Genomic DNA, 24,858 nt, shown 5'->3' with positions numbered 1-24,858 from the left:
AGCCTAACCTAACCTAACCATTTAATCCCTAAAATGACTTAAATGATATAGAAACAGTTTCCAACGTCTAAAAGAAACTTAATTCTCGTGGACATTCTTGTGGTTTCGTTTTTTAATCATTGATTATTTTGGTAGTGGTTTGAAATCTTGACAGAAAGTAGGTATCATAATATCATCGCGAAAAATAAATGAAAAATGAATACGACAAGCAATGTTTTGAAATATTAAATTATTTACAAACCAAGTGGTGTGAAGCACGAATGGTGGTTTTTTTGTCAATAAACTGGTGCAAACATTTTTTGAGATTCGCTGTCGTACGGTGTTTACAGACAAGAATTTAGCGCTTAAAAGGTACAATCAACTAAGTTATTGAAGGTGCACGACCATCCCCTTCCATATCACTTCGTAGTTCGGAGCTTAAAGCTGCTTGAATTTAAGAACGCGTTTTTGCTTAAAATCATTTTTTCTTGTGTATATGAAGCTCTGAAAACTAGAACATTATTGTCGAAAAGCCAATGCATCCTCAAAATGTAAAAGGGAACATTTTTAAGTATGAAACTTATAATCCCAATATTCCACCTATACAACATTAATAGTATATAATAAGCTTTAACCATCTAGTTAATCAGATAAAATGATGCGCTCGAGGTAGGTTTTTTTCAAAACCCATGTACATGATTGATTTAAAAACCGAATGAAATAAACAGATTTAAATCTAAGCTTTGACTAAATATTTATCTGTTCATTCGACTTATACCTTCCTGACTAAACATTTTAAAAACCGTTAATCTAATTTGCTATTCATCCAACTACACACACCTCATTTACTTTCAAAATGTCTCTCTAAATAAAATATTTATATTTCGATCCTATAAAACATTTGTCAAAGTCTAAAATCAATTCACCGTTAGGTGCATTTATATATGTATAAAACGTATACAACATACATACATACTCGTATATAGTCAAGCTTAATTGAATTATGCGTGCATATCGAGTGTCTGGTTAATTGAATTTTTGCAAAAGCTTATCAATGCAATCATCATCGTTGAACGCAATGACGACGACGGACGCGACGAGGACGCAACGCGACGCGATGTAATAATTACTTTTACAATGAACATATGGTGTGTGGTGAAACCACTCTTAGCTTTGTTTAAAACCATTTTGCTATAAAAGTCAGACGCATCAGATATTCGAGTAACAGTGCCGGTCTATCTCTATCGAACAAGGCGCCTTCGTACTTAATAAACAGGGGTTGCTTTTAAAGATAATTATTAAAAAAAACGTCAACTGTCAATGTCAAACAAAAAAATGGCAAATGGTCAATGTCAAACAAAAAAATGCCACGAAAGAATTCTATCTAAAACCGTATTTTCGAAAGATGGAAAAGATACGAGAAGTTAGTTATCACTCGAAAACTTTTTTCTCAATACAGAAAAATGGGCCTATCACCATAAAAAAAAGGCTTTAGCCACCTTTTGGGGCCGCTATTGTTTTATTTTTTTGAATGGTTATTTTCAGTAGTTTTTATGTTTATTATTTTAACCTTGTTTTTGAGTGCAATGTCGACAGGTTATCTTGTACACATACGCATATTAATTTGTTTATTGGGTTGACTAGTCAAATATTTGTCGATGCCAATTAATTCAGCAAAATAGTTAATTAACTTGGTTCTATAAATGTATGTTTATGTATTATACTTACTTACAGTTATATAATGATGATGTACAAATTATATCATTGCATGATAGCTGAAGGTGCATGTTTATGGGTTTTTCGGTGCTTATGTCCTGTATACTGTATTTAAGGTTAGTCAGAGAGTTGACTTAACTTAAAAAGCAGTGCCCTAAAACGATATTCGAATTGAGCTATAATGAAGTACCTTTAATTGAATTTTCTAATTTTGCGTTTCTACAACATGGCTAAGTTTAGGGATAAGCTAATTGTGACTACAACATGATTGATATGTATACCTACTACATCTGCGGTTAAAAAATAGCACCAAAAAACATTAGAGAATCCCCCTGTTTAAGTAAACAACCTTGAAGCCTTTAATAATAACACTGGTAGAAAAAAAATTACGTTTTTTTTGTTTACCGGAGCACAAACGAAACAATACTTTTTAAAAATTCTTAACACAAAATTTGACTTTAATTTGTTTAACAATTTTCTTAAGTATGACCCTTTAAAATGCTAAAAGCTAGCAAAAACGGTTTTTTGAACGACAAATTGTATGTTGATTTTTTTTAAAGTACAAATAAAGATGGGTCGAGTTCGTTACGTTTCAGCAGCTTCTCGCAGGCGTTGATTCGGTCCAGTAAGTTGTTTTGCGTCAAATCATTCGGCACCCAAACATCAAGTTTTCTTTTGTACCCAGCCTTCTGCAGATGGTTTTAAATGGTTTGGTTCTTAAACCCTATCTCCTGAGCGATGTCCCCAGATGCCACATGCCGGTCGAACTCGATTCATGATTTGAACGGTATTATCGTCGTCACCGGTCTTCCACCGCCAGTTGGCTTATCCATGATGTCGTTTTCTCCATCTTTAAATCGTCTAAACCATTCCTCCGCAGTTCGAAGTGATAGAGTAGTTAGTTTAGTTTAGTTTTATTGACTTCATAAATATATACAAATTTACATTTAAGTGTTTTGAAAATAATATAAGTCTTTTATGGTTTGGCCGAGGCCGTCTACCAGAGTGACATTTTAATTTAATTTGTACATTATCAAAAATAAAAAGCTTAAAACATTAAATTATTATTATTATAATTTTTTTTTAAATACATCTATCATTGTTATTTAGAAATTGTCTTGCATAATTTGGTTTCTGTAACGAAAAGCTTTCGTAATATACCCAACTAGAGGGTCCCAACCGCTCTCTCCATTTAAAATTTTGATTACTTCGTCTAGACCAAGAGACTCCACTGCAAAGAAACGCCTTCGAAAATCCTTGAGTATTGGACACATTCCCACAAAGTGAAAAATATCTTCGCGCACTTTCAAATTGCATAGATCGCACAATAATGGTAGTTCTGGTCGATGCGGAATATAATTCAAACCAATGGCTTCACCTCTTATTTTAAATAGCTTACTGATTTGTTCTGTTGTGTTTTGTGCCAAGAAATACGTGTTTGGTTCGTATTTAAAAAATGATTGAGCTTGCTGTAGTAGGTTCTGTATTGCGACGACTCTGCTTCCGTAGTGAACTTATCATAAATCATATTTCCAGCTTTCCTTAGCAAATCTTTGAATTTTAAATTCATGGCTTCATTATTATCGGTGGTTGATACTGTAAAATCTGATGAAGATTCGTTGGCCAATTTATTCCACTCAGTGAGGCAAGTTCCCCCAGAATGTATCAGCTGCATGAGAACCAGTCTTGGAATACTTTCTTCTCCCATCCCCATAACTTTTGTCACATAATCGAAATGTATTTTCAGCGTATCCAAACCTGTTACTAAGTATAACATATAATTTGGTGAACTACCAGGCAGCTTGAAAGTATTCCGTATAAAAAAACGAAGATATTATCCCCAAACTTGGGCTCCGTAGAAGAGAATTGATAATGCAGCTGTACGAAAGATTTGATACTTTGCTCCATGTGATATGTTTTTCCTTTCGATAGAACTTCTCCACACAGAATACATACGAGTAGCTCGTTTAGCTTCAGATAGTTTGTATTGATGATGCTTATTTAGGTTTAGATTAGAAGCAATTAAGACTCCTAGGTACTTGTAGTCTTTCAAAATCTCTATTTGTTCCTCCTTAAACGTCCACTTTTCACTCCTCGAAAACCTGCACCCCCCCTTTTCATAATCATAATTTGCGACTTGGCAAGATTAACCGATAAATTCCAAGTTTTGCAGTAGCGTTCGAGTCGGTTTATCATTATCTGCATACCGTTTATAGTATCCGATAGGAAGACTAAATCATCTGCAAAACATTAAGCCAGGGATGTTTTTTTCCACTCATAACAATTCCCCTTTTACACTATCGATAATGTCGTTTATGTACAAAACAAATAATAGAGTACTAAGAACACAACCTTGTTTAACGCCCATTGACGTTTCAAACTCGTCTGAGAGGAATTCACCATCCCATACCCTTGCAACATTTTCTTTGTAGATTGCTCTGATGACAGATATCATTTTTGTAGATATTCCGTAACCGTTTGTAGAAAAGTGCGTCTCTGGAAATTGAATCGAGCTGCCCGGAAATCTACAAAAAAGACATACAGCTTTTCCATCTCTTTTTATAGATGTCGCCAATATTTACCAAAGCGAAAATTTGGTCTATCATTGAATAGTTTTTCCCGAAACCCGGTTGAAATTCATGCAAAATCTGCTTGTTTTCGACCCAATCGCTTAACCGGTTGAACAATATTGCTCCAAATAACTTTGATTTTGCGTTGACAAGTGAAATGCCTCTGTTATTAGTCGGATCTTCAGGATCTCCTTTCTTGTGTAATGGGATACAATTCTAGATACAATTTTAATCATTTTAGTATCTGACTTTGTTTTTTGGAAATTCTAATTATTTATGAGTCTTTATTTGACTTTAAATGAACATTTAGAGCAAACCTTGAATTTAATACTTCCATAGTTTTGAAAGATATGATTTGAAGTTAATTTTTAGTGCTGACTTCGAATCGAAACTTTGGTTATACTCGTTTTTAACATTGTTTTTATATTTTTTCAAGAACTTGTTTTCACTTTATATAAAAAAAAAAATTATGAATTTTCGAATTCATATGAAATAATATAAATATTTCAACTAAATATTGAAGAAAGCCACTAAAGATTTGGACAACCATCACAGATTTTATTGAAAAAAGCTACTACATAAATATATACTTACTTACTTACTTAAGGTGGCGCTACAGTCCTGTGTGAACTAGGGCCTCACCCAACAAACGTCTCCATATAGCTCGGTCCCTAGCTAGATGTCTCCAGTTTCGCGCTCCAAGTTGGGTGAGGTCACCTTCCACTTGTGCGCGCCACCTGATCCGAGGTCTTCCTCTACTGCGCTGTCCTGTGGGTGCGGATTCGAAGACTTTCCGGGCCGGAGCATTGGTTTCCATGCACTCTACGTGACCCAGCCGTCTTAGTCGTTGGACTTTTACTCTTCTTGCTAAGTCTACGTCGCTGTACAGCCCGTACAGTTCGTCGTTCCATCTTCTCCTCCACTCCCCTTCGATGCATACGGGACCGTAGATCACACGAAGAACTTTTCTCTCGAAGCGACCCAAGGTGCTTTCATCCGCTTTTGTCATGGTCCATGCTTCTGCACCGTATAGCAGGACGGGGATGATAAGGGTCTTATATAGCAACACTTTGGTCCCTCGAGAGAGGACATTACCACTCAATTGCTTTCTTAGTCCAAAGAAACAGTGGTTAGCAAGAGTTATTCTGCGTTTGATCTCAGCGTTGGTGTTGTTTTCTGCGTTTACAGCGGAGCCTAGGTAGACGAAGTCCTTGACTTCCTCAAAGTTACGTATTTCGATGGTGACATTTTGACCAAGACTTGTACTTTGTTTTGCCCTCATTAACCGTTAAACCCATTTTTGCCGCCTCTGCCTCAATACTCACAAAGGCCCCATTGACATCACGCTGAGTTCTTCCGATTATGTCAATGTCATCAGCATATGCCAGTAATTGGACAGACTTTTGAAAGATAGTGCCTCTAGTGTTGACGTGTGAGCTCTGCACTATTCTTTCAAGCACGATGTTAAAAAAATCGCATGACAGCGCATCACCTTGTCTAAAACCTTTTTTGACATCAAAAGGTTCTGTTAAGTTGTTTCCAACCGTTATGGAGCAGCGTGAATTCTCCATGGTCATCCTGCACAAACGGACGAGTTTGGCAGGGATGCCAAAACTGGACATGGCTCTATACAGCTCGTCCCTGTAGATGCTGTCATATGCGGCCTTGAAATCGATGAAAAGAGGGTGGGTGTCGATTTGGTGTTCTTGAGTTTTTTCCAGGATTTGCCGTAATGTGAATATTTGATCAACTGTGGACTTTCCTGGTCTAAAACCACACTGATAAGGACCTATCAGGTTGTTGACGATGGGCTTTAGACGTTCACATATTACGGCAGAGAAGATTTTATAGGCGATGTTAAGTAGACTTATTCCTCTATAGTTGGAGCTCGGCATTCAAGCCATCTGCTCCAGCGGCTTTTTTAGACGTCAACTTAGATATGGCAATCTTTACTTCGTCTAAGTCTGGAGGACGGGATTGTTGGCTTTCGTCGTCTATACTAAATGGATCATCCTGCCTGACAGCGGAATTCAGTTCTTCGTCGCCGTTATACAGTCTGCAGAAGTGGTCCTTCCATATCCTCAGCATTGACTGCGGTTCCACTATGATGTTTCCACTTTCGTCTTTGCAGCCTTCGGTTCTAGGTTTATGTACCTGTGAATTTCGTTTCACCTGTTCATAAAACTTTCGAACCTCATTCCTGCTTTTATACCTCTCAACATCTTCGACAGCACGCTTCTCATGCCCTCTCTTTTTCCTTCTGAGAAGTCGGCGTTCCTCGCGCCTCTTCTGCTCATAGAGCTCACGAGCAGCTCTCGTCCTTTTATGCAGCGCCGCTTTGCGTGCCTGTTGTTTGGCTGCATTTGCCTGCCGACATTCCTCATCAAACCAGGGGTTCCTTGTTGGTGGCTGTTTGAAACCCCGCACATCAGAGGCGGCTTCTCTGATTGCATCTTGCCAATGTTGCCACTGGTTTTCGATACATTGTGTTAGCGGCAGTGAACTTCGAGGGAGGTTTCTTGTAACTCGGTCGGAAAAAGATTTCGCGATCTCTGGCGATTGTAGCCGTTCGACGTTGTATCTTCTCCCAGCACCTCTCTGTTTTGTCTTGGGTCTGGATATCCGAAGTGCTACCTTGGCTACAACGAGGTAGTGGTCCGAGTCGATGTTAACTCCTCGGAAAGTTCGTACATCCATAATGCTGGAAGCGTGTCTGGCGTCGATCGCAATATGGTCAATCTGGTTGACGGTAGATTGATCTGGAGAAGTCCAAGTTCCTTTGTGGATGTTGAGGTGTGGAAAACGCGTACTGGCTACCATGATGTTTCGCCCCCCAGCAAAATCTATGAGCCTGAATCCATTGTCGGAAGTGTTGTCGTGCAGGCTGTTCTTCCCGATAATTCCACCAAAGATGTCATCCCTTCCTAGCTTGGCATTAAAATCGCCCAGGACTATTTTAATATCGTAGCTAGGGCACTGCTCATATGTTTTGTCTAAGAGCTCGAAGAACATATCTTTTGTGTTGTCGTCTTTCTCTTCTGTCTTTCTCTTATGTGCGCGCATATAAGGCTAATGTTGCCGAATTTAATTTAGTATACATAAATATATACAGCCTCAAAAAGCATCAAATACATAATGCACAAATATGTTTCGGAATTCCAAAAAGTAATCGCTAAAAAACCTAACGTGATGCATTAGTTTTGAATTTGGTTTTGAATTTAGTTCATTGAGACCCATTTTAAAAGTGCAATTTTATTGGCTATATGAAAAACTTGTCAACCAGTTTGATTATACACAAAATGGATATTAAATTCCACCAATTTCTTAAAATATTCCAAATTCAGAACATTTTTCAAATATTGACAAAACCCGTATGGAAATCACATTCAACATTTAATTAATATCAGGTAGTTATTTTTCAAACATGTCTTTTATTTTTTGCTGAACATCACCTTTTTATAGCGGTGCTATTTACATCTTTCAACAGGCATCGATTCCCGGCTCTTAACGATAGACCAGAGTTCTTTATCGTTACTTGACTTGGCAACCAAAAAATGTTCAATCGGGTATACACCAACTTTTTATCATGGCTACTTTATCGTTTACTTCGTGTAGTTTTCCTGTTTAAAGACCCACTTGAACGGTATGTCATGCCCTCAAATGATTATTTTAGACAATACACTAAATTTTAAACGTTACTTACAAAAAATGTCAGGAAAGGTACAAAATCTATTTTTTTCCTGGAAAAAGCTATTGCTAATAAATAAGTCTTATAACCTCGAATTGCTCATTGGTGTGGCAATATGGTAGACTGCTTTAGTCAAACTAAGTAAAAGCCATTGTGAGCTTGCCCATGTGTAAGCAAATCGCTTCGTACGACCTCATCTGGGGCACTTGACACCCTTAATTTGCATTTCTGGGTAATCTTAACAGACAAATAGCTGAAGCTTTATCACAGTGTTTTTTTTTTTTTTTTTAATTCATTTTTATTAATTCATTCTTAAACCTATCTTAAAGCTAGACAAAAATTCATAAAACTAGCCTAATTATCCATAACTTACAACTAACTTAATGGTCTCATACGGACGCTCTAAGCTCTATATCACAGTGTAATTATAATAGCATTGGCCACTTCGTAATGCTTAATTATTGAGAAAGTACCCAGGCTACAATCCCCTCACAGTTTGATAGGAACTCCCAGATATGTATACGTTCCAGATCTTTCCTGGAGGATAGAGCATTCCTGGAAGACGAATCAATCCACTTTTATATAAATGCAGGTGCAACAATAGTTAAACATTTATCTTAGCCACGTGTTGGCCACATTCTAGGAAATTTTAAAGCAAATGAACTCGACAAAAATGGTCCGATTCTACCAATTTTGACTAATGCTAACGTACCAATCGCAATATATAAGCTTTTGCTAAAAACACAATATGAAGAAAACCAGCAGGTGCAATAACATCAGAACCTTTCAGGATAGCAAGAACATCACCCATACCTTAGTTTAAAGTGCTAAAGGTACTTGATATCTCTTAACAGATTGCATCTGCTTTAGCTCAATAATTAGTGTAACAGCAGAACACTGTAGATCTGAAACACTCTAACATTACTAGTATTTTACATTTCGTTAGGAACACTAATTTGTTTCATTGAGCTTTAGAAGAAAGCCAAGATTCATATGGCATTACAATGGGCCAAGAACTGCACTTAATGTGTCGTACTCTATCTCGGTCTGTCACGTCAACCTAACCTAACCTAAATTTGGAATTGAGTTCGAGAATTGTAGAAATCAGTTTTCCAAAATATGTGAAGGGAATTAAAGAATCATAATTATTTTTGGCCAAAACACCAATTTCAGTGAATAGATTCTTCCTAACCTGACATCCTACCCTGTGACGAAAAAAGAGCCTTCTAGGGTTATCACCTTTTTTACATTATTGTTTGATAGTATCGTTTTTTACTAATTCACTTTTATCTTCTTCTTCCAGGAACAAATCTTATGGGAGTAGCAGTTCACGAATTCGGCCATTCTCTAGGATTGGGTCATTCATCTGTAGAAAATGCAATTATGTACCCTTGGTATCATGGCTATCAGACAAATGGCGGCCTTCCCGAAGATGATCGGTTAGCAATACAAAATCTCTATGGATATCCCGGGAAACAATGGGGCCCACACAATCCCGCTCCCCATACTACAACCACAACTACCACAACAACTACAACTCAGAGGCCAATTGTATACTATCCCCAGCCGGGCTATGACTTTCCAAGAAATAATCCAAACAATCCCGATTACAATCCACATTATCCACACTACAAACCAAACAACAACAATCCACGATACAATCCAAATAATAATCCCTATGGACCGAATGATCCACGATACCCCTATTCAAAACCAACTCGACATTCACCTCCACGAACTCGACCGGATAGTGATTATCCTCCTCGAACACCACCACCGCGAACTCCATCGCCAAGAACACATTCACCTCGAACACATTCCCCCCATCATACAACCCGAACACCATTCCGAAGAACAGAAAACCATCCAAGAACCCGAGTACATCATTCAAGACCTACACACACGCCCAGGCACCGTCCAACGGTGGACACACATAAGCCCGATAGTTGTAAAACTTCTTACGATGCTATTTCTATGCTTCGGAGGGAGCTATTTATATTTAAGGATCAGGTAAGAATAACAAACGAACCTTATTGAAATTGTTGTCCTTAAATCCTCTCTCTGTTTTTAGTATTTATGGAGAATCGGAGACAAAGGACTGTATCCAGGATACCCCAATGAAATTCGAAGGCTATGGAGTAAAATTCCCGAAAACTTTTCGAAAATCGATGCAGTCTATGAGAACACTCAAGGAAAGATTATCTTTTTCATTGGTGAGTTATGAAATCCTCTAAACAAATTATCAACAACTTACAATCTTTTTTGTATTCTTTCAGGTCGTATGGTCTATGCATTTAGTTCTACTGAACTAGCACATGGCTATCCCAGACCTCTTACTGATCTCGGCCTCCCAAGCTATGTCGATCGAATCGATGCAGCACTTATCTGGGGTCACAACAATCGTACCTACCTCTATAGTGGCACCCTCTACTGGCGTTTCGACGAAGAAGTTGGCAGAGTCGAGCTAGATTATCCACGTGATATGTCCATTTGGAATGGCATTGGCTATTCAATCGACTCAGGCTTCCAATACACAAATGGAAAGACTTATTTCTTCAAAGGTCTTCACTATTGGGAGTTCGATGATGATAGAATGCGTGTAGCACATTATAGACCAAAGCTATCAGCTCACAAATGGATGAATTGTCCAAAAATAGAATCGAATGAAATCGATCAGAATCCTTCGTTTAATTCACCCTTGGTATCGGAGAGAACGGTTCCTATTTTTTCGGAAGCTTCGACGTCGGCGTGGCGGGTTTCGTGGAGTTTTGCTATTTTAGGATTGATAGTTCCATTTTTGATGTAAATTTAGTTTAAACAAAAAGAAAACACAGCTTGTATTTTTATAGTTAGTAGGTGCTTTTATTTAAATTGATTTATTTGAAGGCGTTGTTTCGTGTTATTGTTGTTGAACTCTTTGAAAGATGTCTTAGCATTTAAGCGATTTGTTTTGTCTTGCAGAAGAAGTCGGCATTCTTAATGACTTTAAAATGTTAGTGTTTCTGATTTGTTAAGAAATAGAACATTTTAAGAACAGTCTAGAAGGAAGCCGTTTTAGCTGCAGCAGGACTAGACGAAAATCCTACATGTTTAAAACTTAAACCAAAGTCGTAATGAACGCTTTACTTTTCAGTAAAAGCTCCGACACAAAGAGATTCGATCAAAAATATAAATTTGCTGCGCCTTCAAATTGTAGGCGAGATGTGAAATGGAATCAAATAATGATATTTGTTTCGAAACTAATCGAGAGTGCTAGGATTTTAGAAAGAATAACAATAAGAGAAAATTATCTAGGTTTCCAATCAAAAACAAAAATATTCACAATACTAAAGTATTTTAAAATAGTTATGATATAATAAAGCATTTTTAAGTTTTGAACTGTGATATGAGAATGCTTAATAGCTTAGCAATGTAGTTTAAGCAAGTAGTACTTTCAAAGTTAAAAGATGGTAGGATAGCATACAATTTCTGTAGACCTAGCTTACCAGTGCCCTATTACATGTGGACTGCTAGTAAACAACTACTTCTCTTTGGTGCCATCTGTTGCATAATGCCACAAGCCCTTCTGTAGGTTCAGGGGAAACATGAAGAAACTTTTGAACTTAATTTTTGTATTATGTTTTTTTGTTGTCAAAATTTTATATTAATAGATGTCCTCAGTTTCTTTGACCAAAAAAAATGTTTTAAGCAAGAAAACCACAGATTGTGGATTGTTTCCGTTGGAATCTCTTTAGAGGGGGATTTTGTATGAGAATTAGTATCGACTAGTAGTCTATATTTAGTAAGTCAATGTAGCTAGCCTTTAATTGCTACAGCTTTACTTATTCTGTTCAAAAATTATTGTTTGAAGGCTTATCCAGCCATTTAAAAATATCAAGAAGATCTTAGTTGTTTTAACATCTTTTGAAATTAGCAATTTCTTAAGGGAATTACAACGACAACATTCTAGTACAGTTGCCTCCAAATTGAAATATTAGCAAGGAATGAATATAAATTATACACTTTTTTGGAAAACAAACTAAATCTGCCAAAATTGCATTTAACTTAAAAGACATGTTTTATTTTAATACTACATTTGACTTTTTAACCCTGTAGGGAAGTTCAATTTCCCCTAATCTCAATTTTTGTATCATCCTACACTATTTTACATTTAAGTTAAATTTTTAATCAATGCACTTTCTTCATAGTTTCGAAAAAAAATATTATTACATATTTTATTTTATTTCACTAATGGAAAGTCTTATTAATTCTTCTTTTTTGCGGTTGTGCCTTAAATTCATTATATTGCATAAAACTTACATTAAAAAGCTTTTTACCAAATTTGCCTCTATAAATATATTTATAGCCATCTTTATAGTGCCTTAAAACATAAAAAAAAAGAAAAACTGCAGCTAGGAAATTACACCAAAGTTCGATCGATTACCACTGCTTTGAAAAAAAAAATAATTAAAAAATAAAAACATTTATTATTATAAATTCACACAATGCCTTTTGCTGTGCAAGCATCAAATTTTTATTCATACACTTAACTTATTTTATTAAACAAGAAAATAAAAACAAAACTCCATCACAGAAGACAATTTCCATTAGCCGTCTACAGAGTTAAGATTATTATTTTTTGTTTTTAAGTTTATGAATATAATTATAATTATTAAGATTATTAAGATTTAGCCGTAACACAGCCATTTTGTTTTGTTAAGTTAATGTGATACTATGTTAATGTCGAAAAAAAAGAAAAATAAATAAAAAATGTATAAAATTCATTAACTCGAAAAAGTAAATATATACATAATATTATGTAAACGAAGAAAAATAAAATCTATTGTAATTAAATTAATTTTTAATTCACGTTGTTTAAGAAAATTAAACATAATTTTAATCAGTTGATTTTAAGAATTTAAGTAAGTTTTTATTTTTATATTTAAACAAAAATTATATGTAACTGAAGAACTTAAATCACGATATACCATAAATGAATAAGTGACATGAACAAAAGAAAAACTGTTGTGAAGTTTATAGCATATTTAATATTATAAACAAATTTTAACTATTTAAAATAAATACAAAACCAAAAAAATAAATAATTTCTTGTGTTTCTTTTTCAAAACAATTAACTTGATTGTTTATTGAAGTTATAATAATAGAGTACGAAAAATTGTATGAGAAGGATGCTGTAACTATTATATAAAATTAAAAGACATTTTTTGACCCGGTTCCGTTTTTCGCATTTAAAAAAGTTTAATTTAGAAATAATAAAAAAAAATTGTGTTTCCAATTGGCAATTTTATAGCTATCATTAGTTTCCATCATTTGAAATTGGTCAATTCAAGAGTTTCAATGATGAACACTTTAAATAGAACCCTACAATTATTTCTGAATAAACTTTTTCGCTAATGTAGCATCTCACTTTCTGCTAACTATTCAAACAAAACGCAAGATCATTCTACCACAAAGGCTACCTTTTCTTTTCTTCCTTCTCCTTTCCTTTTTCTAAAAAATATCAAAATTGCTTTTATTCTACCAGGCGAACATGTTGCGTAGCAGGTATCTTTCCTTTTTTTAATTTAAAAAAAATCATCAAAAGTGAAATTTATTAGAAAGAAGGAAAGAGAAAGGATGACTTCTAGAAAGAGGGTAGAAGGATGGAAAAAAGTGCAAACTTTGGCATCCCTTTCCTTTTTTCTTTTTTTTTTCTTTTCCTTTCCTGATTTACAATTATCATAAAGAAACGAGTAATTCCCAAATGAGAAAGGAAATTTTTTAGAAAGAAGGAAAGAGATAGAATAACTAGGAACAGGAAAAAATAGCAGACTTTTGCATCCCTTTTTCGCAAAATTTTCTTTCTCTTTCGAGAATTAATACTCTCAAGATCTGAGCAATAGGTGGGGCTGTATTTGTAAATACTGTAAATGAAGAAAAATGCAAGAATAGTAAGTCTGTGGGCGGGGTTCATAATGCTTTTTGTGTTTGATTGCGGTGTTTTAGATAATGAAGGAATACAAAAATAGAGAACAACACGGCACAAAATTAAAAAAACACCTTCTTTGTCAGCCTGATTGCCTGGTACAAGTACCTACTTACATCAACTAAATTTTGCAACATAATTGCATATGATTTGCTAGGCGATCATGTTGAGGAGCAACCTTAATTTTTTTGTTCAATTAATTTTTAACGAAATTTTAGTTTAAGGACCAGGCCACCATGTTGTATATCAGGTGCTTTTTTCTTTTTAAATAAAAAATCATTACAACAAACAACAATTAATTTTTGAAAGAGAAACGACATTTTATTAGATGGAGGAAAGAGTTGAAAGTGTCATATTTTTTTGTTCAACTATTTATTATAACAAAATTTTAGTTTAAAGACCAGGCCACCATGTTGCGTAGAATGTGTTCTTTTCCTTTTCTGATTAAAAATTCCTCTGATTTGTAAGCGACCATGTTGGTGGAGTAAATATGCGTCACCCATCACCGTGTTTTGTTTCTGACTTTTATAAAATATTGGTTTTAACACCAGGCCCTCATGTTGGGTAGCAGGTATACTTTTCCATTTCTGATTTAAAATGTTCATAAAGAAATAATCAATTCTGGAAAGAGAAAGGATGTTTTTTTTAGAAAGAAGAAAAGAGATAGAATAACTTCTAATTTACAAAATTTTTCGAGAATTAATACTCTCAAGATCCAAGCCTTTGTTGGAAGAATACATAACGTCGGGCTGTATTTGTAGAAACCGTTCTGGAATTAATGAAGTAGAATGCAAGAATAGTAAGTTTGTGGGCGGGGTTCATAATGCTTTTTGTGTTTGATTGCGGTGTCCCAAATAATGAAAGCTATAGTAGAAGGAATACAAAAATACAAAATTAAAAAAACAAAAACCTTGTCAGCCTGATCACCTGGTAAAAGTACCTAAATTCATCAACTAAAATTTGCAACATTATTGGATATGATCTGCTAGGCGATCGTGTTGAGAAGCAACCTTGAGTATTTGTGTTCAATTAATTTTTAACGAAATTTTAGCTTAAATACCAGGCCACCATGTTGCGTAGGAGGTGTTCTTTTCCATTTCTTTGTTCATAAAGAAATAATCAATTCTGGAAAGAGAAAGGATGTTTTTTTTAGAAAGAAGGAAAGAGATAGCATAACTTCTAATTTACAAATTTGTATTTCCTTTTCGAAAATTAATACTCTCAAGATCCAAGTTGGAAGAATTCATTACGTGTCGATGTATTTGTAAAAACCGTTCTGGAATGAATGAAGTAGAATGCAAGAATAGTAAGTCTGTGGGCGTGGTTCATAATGCTTCATAATGCTAATGCGTTTGATTGCGGTGTCCCAGATAATGAAAGCTAGAGTTGAAGGAATACAAAAATAAACCCTTGTCAGCCTGATCGCCTGGTAAAAGTACCTACATTCATCAACTAAATTTTGCAACATAATTGCATATGATTTTTAACGAAATTTTAGCTTAAAGACCAGGCCACCATGTTGTAAAGCAGGTATTCTTTCCAATTCTGATTTTAAATGTTCATAAAGAAATAATCAATTCTGGAAAGAGAAAGGATGTTTTTATTAGAAAGAAGAAAAGAGGCGATCATTTTGAGGAGCAACCATTTTTTTTTTTAATTACTTTTTTAACAAATATATTTTAAACAGCAGGCCACCATGTTGCGTAGTAGGTGTTCTTCTCATTCTATGATTTAAAACCTTTATAAAAAAAAAACTTCTCGAAAGAGAAATAACATTTTATAAAAAGATAGACAGAGAAAGGATAACTTCTGGAAAGAGAAGATATGGACAAAATTGCAAACCTACGCATCCTTTCCCTTTTTTTTCTAAAAAAAAAATTCAAAATAAAGTTTATTCTATCAGAATGTTACGTAGCAGGTATACTTTTCCCTTTCTAACTAAAAATTTTTACAGTCAATTGTCGAAAAAGAAAATACATTTTTTGTTAGAAAAAAGGAAAGAGTGAGGATGGCTTTTGAAAAGAAGGGAAGTAATGAAAAAAAGGGGACACTATCTATTTTTTTCTTCGTAAAAATGTCCTTTCTCTTTCAAGAAGTGATACTCTGAAGATTAAAGCTTTTGTAAGAAAAGTAAATTACGTAGGGATGTATTTACAGAGTCCGTTCTCGAATGAATAAAGTAAAATGCAAGAATGGTAAGTCTGTGGGTACGGTTTATATTGCTTTGCGCTCGGGAGCCATGTCACAGCAAAGGTAAGGAAAAAATAGAAAAGAATAACTACTCAAATAAAAATTCAAAGTAAAACAAAACAAAGAACTTTTTTGTCTACATGGTCGCCTGGTATCAGTATTCAAATACATCAACCTTTGCAACAATCTGAAATGTGTTTTTTCTTAAATGTATTAAACCAGATCAGGGGCACAGGAATTTTTACGAAATTTAAGGTCGAACACCAGGCGATCATGAAGTGTAGCATCTTTTCTTGTTTGCTTTAAAGCCAATTCTTGAAATAAAAAAGTAAACAAAAATATGATCGCCAGCCAACAGTACCGTAGGATTTTAATAATAATGAAAGAACAACTAAATACGAATATGTTGCTTATTCATGTTATTTTTGCCAAAGGAAGAAAGAAATAGAGAAGCACAACACAAACCATATTTATAATATGCTGTGGAATAATTGAGACCAAAACAGATTTGTGTATCGAAAGAGAACGACAATTCGTTTTTGTACTGTGTATGCTAGAACGAATAAATCATATACAAATAAACTACATACCTTCTTTGTCAACATGGTCGACTGGTACCGATACTTACATTAATCAACTAAAAACTTTTTTACAATCTGAAGTGTTGTTGTTTTCTGTGTCATATTTCTAAAATCAAATTCCCCTGATTTGCTGGGCGATCATGCGTGTTTTTTGTTGAATTATTTTTGTCAGAGTAGTACCCGTGGCATGATGGTTTGTGCGTTGGTCTGTCATGCAAGGGGTCTTGGGTTCAATCCCTGCCTGTGCCACCTTAATGTAAAAAAAAAAAAAAAAAAAAAAAAAAATAATTTTCGCGGGTACTGCCTCTTGCGAGGAATTGACAAATCCTTCAAGAGTAATTCTTGTCATGAAAAAGTGCTTTCTCAAACTAGCCGTTCGGATTCGGCATAAAATTGTAGGTCCCCTCCATTCCTGACAACATTACTCGCACACAGGAATGGTTGAGAGTTGTAAGTCACTAGGCCCTGGTTCACAACGGACTGTTGCGCCACCCCATTTGATTTGATTTTTGTCAGAAATCTTAGTTTAAACACCAGGCCACCATGTTGCATGGCAGTTATTCTTTTCCCTTTCTGATTAAAAATCGTTACAACAAAATAAGTTCTTAAAAGAGAAAGGAAATGTTTTGAAAAAGAGGGAAAGAGAAGGTAAACTTCTGAAAAGTAGGGAGAGGGTGAACAAAGTACAAACTTTTCCTTATCCTTCTTTGTTAAAAAAGGTCATTTCTCTTTCTTGAATTGATATTCCGAAGAATTAAGCCTTTGTTAGAAGAGCACAACATTTAAGGATTAATTTGTAGAGACCGTTCTGGAATGAATGAAGTGGAATGCAAGAATAGTAAGTCTGTAGCTGGCGATTTTCTTGATATGTGTGTTGGTGCAATGGCGGATCCAGGGGGGGTCGTAGGGGTCATGACCCCCCTGGGAGATAATTTGTTTGCTTTTTCGCAGGAATTCCTTTCATTTCAAAACTAATCGTATTGCGTTAATGGATATGACCCCTATTATTATTTTGAATTATTTATTTTTTGTATATGAAAACAACATTTTATTCTACTTCCTTAAACTTTGTTGCTAAAAGTACTACTTTTGACTGAAGATTGGACCAAGAACATAATATGAATCGGATATTCAGCCTTATTCCAAAAAAACACAGCACAAATTCATCAACTTTTGATCAATTGATGATCCAGGGGGGAAGGTCACAATTTAACGACATTCACCAAAAAGTGGTTTGCTGTCAAAAACAACTCAAATTTTGATTCTCGCTCAATTTAGAATTTGAAAAAAACTGTATTGCATAAGTAAACAATTTCAAACTAGAGTTTTTAATCAAATATGACATTACGACGGTAGAGAAGCCGACAAAAGTGGGTACCCCCATTCCTTTCGTCTGTCTGTTTTTCCTGGCCCCTACAGTATTGTGTTGATTGAAATTAAGATTTTCAGCCGATTAGTGTAAGGCGTTTTTTTTTTCAAAAGGGTACCATTTAAAAAACCTTAATTTTGTTTTTAAGTTTTCTCAAGAACTAATGGAACGATTTCAAAATTCTTCTCTTTCTGTGCTGATATTTTATGATCAAAAATGTATTATTTTTTTTGATTTTCAATAAAATACTAATTTTGTTTACAAAACCCGATATTTCACAAAGGGGACAACATTTTTGGAAGAAAATTTAATGTAAAATGTTCATATATTTATAAGCTCTTTATTTAGTGCTTATACCAAAAATATTTTTAAGACAAAATAATACAATATAAAATGGCATTTAAATTTTTAAGAAAAACTAATTTTGTAGGTACATTTTAAGATCCTAAAATATAGGAAATATTTTTAAACAGACTTTTTGGAAGAAATTATCAAGTTCTGGCGACCCAGTCGTGCGTTTCATTTCTGTCAAAATTGGTTTTCTGTTTAATACAAAAGATTTTAAAAATTTAAATAAATCTACTTTTGAAGTGAATTTGCTTTGGATGCTCTAGAACTGAGATTCAAACACGAATTTCAATAATACAAATGCCCCAAAAAATCAAGTGACACTCTTGTGAAACTAATGGCTAAGTGAAAAACATAATAAACGTTTCATATCTATTGATATAAAAGCTTTGAAACGTGTAATTTGTGAGTACTACAAAACTTTTCTTCCCAACTTATTTGTTTACTTACCTTACTTTGTTTTAATCTAATTTTTTTAGAGAAATTATGTACTTAAATGCAGCTATTTCCTTGAATTCAAGAATCAAACCTTTTTGTCTCTACAATTTTTAAGTTTTGTTGACGCCTTTATAAGATCAAAATAAAAGTTAGCAGATTGATAACGAGAGTAATAAAAGACTCCCGGAAATCGATTTCGAAAAAACTACATCAAAAAAAGCCCGACATTTTTACATATCAGATCCTCTCTCATTTTCTGGATTTTTAAATTTTTGCATTAATAGAAATGAAAACAAGAAAAGTGTGTTTTGTTTATGGAAAAAAGCAACGTTTCAAAACAATTTACTAAATTTCTGCGTGAAATGAACCAAAAACCCTCTAAGCTATTGTATTTTAGCTCTTAAATATGGCGTATTTAGAAAACTGTTGGAATCTTGGAATGCTTTCATATGAGTCATTCAAATTAAATAGTAAGGCCATACCTTGCTGGATAACTAAAGTAGACATTTTAGCAATTATTAAATTTTGTTAGCATCCTTTACAAAACATTAAAGAACATTTTTAAGCGGTGAGTAAAAACTCATCTAAGTGTGTGCCCCCCCTGATAAAAAGTCTGGATCCGCCCTTGGTTTGGTGGCGGTCTCACATAATGTACAAATAAAGAAACAAATAGAAAACAACAACTGCAAAAATTCTTGGGTACTTCAAAGCAAAACAAAAAGACAGCTTCTTTGATAGCATGATCGCCTGATACCAGTACCTACAAAATAAAACTATCTGAAAAGTGTTATATTTCTCAATTCCACTGACCTTGTTGGGGAGCAGGTATGCGTCACCCATTTCCGTGTTTTTTTTGTAATCAATTTTTAACAAAATGTTGGTTTTAACACCAGGCCATCATGTTGCGTAGGAGGTACTCTTTCCCATTTCTGATTTAAAATTTGTATAAAGAGATAATCAATTTTGGAAAGAGAGAGAGTATGTTTTTTTTAGAAAGAAGGAAAGAGATAGAATAAGTTCTAAGAACAGGAAAAAATGCACATCAGTTTCGCAAAATTTTCTTTCTTTTTTGGCAATTAATACTCTCAAGATCCAAGCCTGTGTTGGAAGAATATGTATATTACTTGGGGATGTATATGTAGAGACTGTTCTTGAGTGAATGAAGTAGAATGCAAGAATGGTAATTACGTGGGTGGAGCTTATATTGTTTTGTGTTTGGTTGTGGTGTCACAAATAAGGAAATCGTGAATAGAAGGAAAACAAAAATAGAAAAGACCAACTGTACAAATGACAAAACAAAAAGAGACCTTCTTTGTCAGCATGAGCGCCTGGTACAAGAACCCACATATATCATCGAAAAACCTTGTACTGTACTGTACAAATGATTGAGTACATTTCAATAGCGAAATTCAAAACAAAACAAAAAAAGACCTTCTCTTTCAGCATGAGCGCCTGGTACAAGAACCCACATACATCAACTACCTTGTAACAATCTATCTTAAACGTGTCGTCATATTTCTTAAACCTCATAAACTGGAAAAATTCCAGCTACAGGAATTTTTGTACGAAATTTTATTACACCAGGCGATCATGATTTGTAGCATCTTTTCCTTAACCGCCATTTCTTAAAAAAAGAAAGAATAAACACATGATCATTCTCCTCAATAAATTTCCTTTCGTTTTAATAATAATGAAAGAAACACTAAATCAATATGTTGCTATTTCACGTTCTTGTTGCCAAAAAATAAAACAAAACGACAACTTCTTTGTCAACATCATCTCCTGGTACCAGTACCGACACACATCAAACAAAATTCCTTAAATGTTTAAACATTTTATCAACACCAACATGAAAAAATTCCTGTGATCAGGCACAGGAATTTTTACGCATTTTAGTTTAAACACCAGGCGATCATGATGTGTAGAGCTTTTCGTTTTTGCTTTTTAGCACTACTTTTTCCAAAAAAAAAAGTGATCGCCACCAAGCACTACCGTAGGATTTCAACCACGCCCATTTTCCTCAATTATACAAATATGTTGCTATTTCATGTTCTTGTTGCTGAAGAAAAAAAGAAATTGAGAAGCACAAACCAAACCATAATATTTATAAAGTGGTGTGGAATAATTGGAAGGAGAAATAGGATGCGAAAGTATTCACTTCCTTCCAAAAGTTATCCTTTCTCTTTCTTCAATTTTTTTGTGTTCTCGTGTATTTGAGAAAGAAGAAATCTGAATTAAAAAAATACTCGTAGTTGCATTATTTCTTAAATTCTTTGGCAATATGATCGCCTGATACCTACATCACAGGCTTGTCGTCTGAATTGGCAAATTGATATTTGTAACTTTGGGATTCCATATATGCATAATTTTAAAAATCATTAATCAACTTTAACATTTAGAAATTAAATAAGCAATCCTAATTATTCCAAATTATAAATCTCTTGGCCAAACTGGCAATGGCAAAGAATTCGTGTTCTTATTTTTTATATTTCAGCATAATTGTGGTCTTAGGTAGAAATGGCGATCTCAAGGCAACCTAGCCTGAGATCCAATTAGCGCTGTAGTGCGCCGTTTTGATAAAGCTAATTGTGGTCTTAGGTGTGTTTTCATTCAACTTCAACAAACATACGATTTCTTTCATGTAAAGGTTCTTTGTATAATATTGAAAGAAATTGATAATTTCTGATGAGAAACATCGTTATTGCAAAAGTGGAAACTGGAACAATGCGCTTCTAGAGTATCTAGTAAACTTTTGTGTTTCATCTCAAAAAATACAAAAGATGATAATTAAATTTCCAAAGTTAAAAATTAAGTAAAAATCCCTTACATAAGAGTTTGCCACTTCCAAGTAATCCTAGGAGGTTATTAGAAGTAACACATGAAGAGTACACGGCAGTTGATAAAAACATCTTACCAACAAAGAGAAGATTATTTCTGAGACAACTAAATCAACAACAAAAAAAAGCACAAATAACAAGCTATAAAAGTTTTGTACTTGTGCAACTCTTAACCCAGTTGCTCTGAAGATCAATGACCCGTGCAATTAGACAAAAATTAACGCAAAAGAAATATAGACCGCTATAGTGAATCGCATTTCTCGAGAAATTTTTCCCAAATTCCAAAAATAACTATAGTAAACTAATTTCGAAATTAGGGAAAAATTCCGCGAGAAATATTTAACTATCGTGAACTATTTTTTTATGGGAAATTTCGTTCGCTTTCTCGAGAAATATTCCGTTACAATTTTGCAAGGGAATCCGGAAAGTTATCTGTTGATATGTGAGTTATCTCCATAAAAAATAAACAAAACTATAAAAACTAAATAAAATAATTGATTTTTTAGGGTCTAAATCTTCAAATTCCAAACAAATAGAAGAATTAATTTCCTCAATGGAAAAAAATCCGGACATTGCAAATGGCTTTACTAATAAAAGCAAGGATGATGTCCAAAAGTTTTGAAATCGGATAGAATAAGACCTCAACTCCATTGGGCCCCCTATGAAATCAATTGCTGAGTGGAAAAAAGGGAGTGGTTTACGATTTTAATGATGCTTTTTGTAAAAAAATGTTAATTTTTAAGGTTTGGCAAGATAAAAAAATATGTAAAGAAGAAAGTGTCTGAGAATTTGAATGACAAAAAAGCGACTGGTGGAGGCCCATACAAAGAATATAAATTCAGCTCTTTAGAAGAGGCAATAATAAAGATTTGTAAAATGGTAAAGTCGGTGGAAGGAATTCCAAATTCTTCCACTTTAGATTGCCTTCGAGCTCAAGAAAAAGAAACTTCGAGGAGGAAAACAATTTACCATCATCAATATGCAATCGCCCAATTGAAGAAGAAGTAAATAAAACATTGGATGAGGAGATTTTTTAAGAAATATTTTGCAATTCGCCAGATTTGCAGCAGAAGATAATTTTAACATTCATCACAAGAAGACAAAAATGTTGCGTCCAACAAAAGAAAAACAGAGAGCCATAGCAACAGAAAGTATATTAGAAAAAGAAATAGAAATTCAAAGGGAGCTTTGTAACAAGTTCGATGATGCCGTCTTGTCAATGAAACATCACCAAGAGCAAATGGAATCAAGCTTCAAAAAAATATAAAGATCTATCGACCAACTTTTCAACCAGCAAAAAAAGAAGAAGAAACAAAACGCCACAACCTTGAAATGGAAAGAATGAGGATGCAGGAAATTCAAACATGATTTCAAAAAACGACTGATTGAAATTGAAGAGGCAAAATCCAGCATCACCTGTTGAAAAGATTGACTTATTTATTGATCTGTTGTTTGAATGTGAATTAATTCAATACCCAGTAGCTAAGAATTTTGTTCACCATTAAAAAATTGTTCTACCATCCACGAACGCAATTCACTTACTTTCCAAATAAGTGCATCATGACATGCTCCAGGGTGGGTTGAATCAACAAATGGTATTCTTAATTTGTCGTCGCAGACCATGTAATAAATAGGTTAGTATAGTATACAAAAAAAAAACAAGAAACAAGAACACTTACAAATAAGACGTTTAAGCTGAAATATCCTTTTCGGTTGAAATACAAATGTTTATTATCTGGAGGAGCAAGTTATTATTCCAGGTATTTTATGTTTCCCGTAAAAATTCATACTGATTTTTCTTTTTTCTTCTTCGGTCGTCGGTGTTTTAATCCATACCGGACACATTTCACTCTCAAAAAAACACAAGACAACTGAAAGGACTTCGGAAAACGAAGATTGAGCCAACCCAACTTCATGATCCTTCCCCACTCCTGTCTGGTAGCCTCCTTCGGCAAAGAAGCGCAAACATGCACTTATTTTTATATAAGGAGGAACAGCGCCAGGTTTTTTTGCATGAGGCAAAAAATCAGACAGTTTTTCAAACAAATATTTGAACAACAGCTTACTAACTCTATAATAATTGTGAAATCTGTGGATAAAGGATACTCATAACAAATGTGATGATTCAAACAAATAGGTTTTTCAAAATACAGATCTTGTGGAAGCTCCAAAGGATTAGAATGGTCTCTCAAATTGCGTCGTATGGCTCTCGGCTCATTTCGCCTTCTTGACTCTTCTTCCTCTAATAACAACAAAACTGATATTTTTTGCATTTTTATAAATGTTTAATTTAATGTTTAACAAATGTAATTATTTTGTATCAAAGCTAACTTCTTTGTTTTTTCTTTAAAATGAAATGTCTAACTGTTCGAACATTATTTTCGAATATTTTTTTTTTCTCGTTTCATGTTGGTAAAACGTATTCCCAGGGAAAACCATTCCGCAAGGAATTCCTGATAGGAGGAATGTGTTCTAGAGAAGAGAAAAATTCCGTGAGAGAAATATTTCCCAAGGAATTGCCGATAAGGCTGATATACTACAATTTTCGTAAAAAAAAAAACAATTTCAAAGAAAGAAATCCAAAAACAACCACAAGTTTTCTTTTAAAGCTATCAAAAGGAAACATTTTGTTTAGTCAACTGAATAAATAACCAATATGAAATAGTACAGCATTTTAAAATTGTTTAACAAAACTTCGCACAACAAAAACTATATTGAAGCAATTAAGGATCATTTTCTTCAAATTGACGACCATCCTCATAAACTGGTCATACCAACAATCCCTAAAGGTGACAACGCAGTATTAAAGGAACTGCAAATTTTGATAACTTTTAAAACTGTTGAGCTTCTTAAAATTATTCGTCTTCAAGCTGCGGTTGTTTCGGTAATCTTACGTTTCTTCATGTTTATTCCGTACGAATCTTAATTTTTTAAATAGGATTAAAAGAAATTATCACCTCCGTAAATTGTATTAACTATTGCACGTCGCGTCGGGTTAGCCCTTGGTTTCGAAGCAAATAACATTTAGCTATTTAAACACTGCTTCACTGTTTACATTTATTTTCGTCAATAGTTTACCCCAACCGTAGTTCATACTGTATTGTTCTCATTTTACTAGTCACGAGGCTCAATATTCACACATTAGCTACCGAATAAAAGTTGAAATAGACCTGAAAA

General features: G+C 34.2%; 1 protein-coding gene across 1 annotated transcript in view; it reads left to right on the top strand.

The window, feature by feature from the left end:
- The window catches only part of LOC129938782 (matrix metalloproteinase-2), a 544,997-nt gene extending 531,960 nt beyond the window's left edge, over positions 1-13,037 (top strand). The window contains exons 6-8 of the mRNA XM_056046527.1: positions 9,257-9,963; positions 10,025-10,166; positions 10,230-13,037. Of these exons, the coding sequence (XP_055902502.1) occupies positions 9,257-9,963; positions 10,025-10,166; positions 10,230-10,759 (1,379 nt within the window). The 3' untranslated portion in view covers positions 10,760-13,037. The remainder of the gene's footprint in view (positions 1-9,256; positions 9,964-10,024; positions 10,167-10,229) is intronic.
- The last annotated feature ends 11,821 nt before the right edge of the window (positions 13,038-24,858 follow it).

The sequence above is a fragment of the Eupeodes corollae genome, chromosome 1, assembly GCF_945859685.1.
Source record: "Eupeodes corollae chromosome 1, idEupCoro1.1, whole genome shotgun sequence".
Lineage (NCBI taxonomy): Eukaryota > Metazoa > Arthropoda > Insecta > Diptera > Syrphidae > Eupeodes > Eupeodes corollae.
Note: the sequence above shows the minus strand (reverse complement) of the source record. Positions and strands in the feature narration are given on the sequence as shown.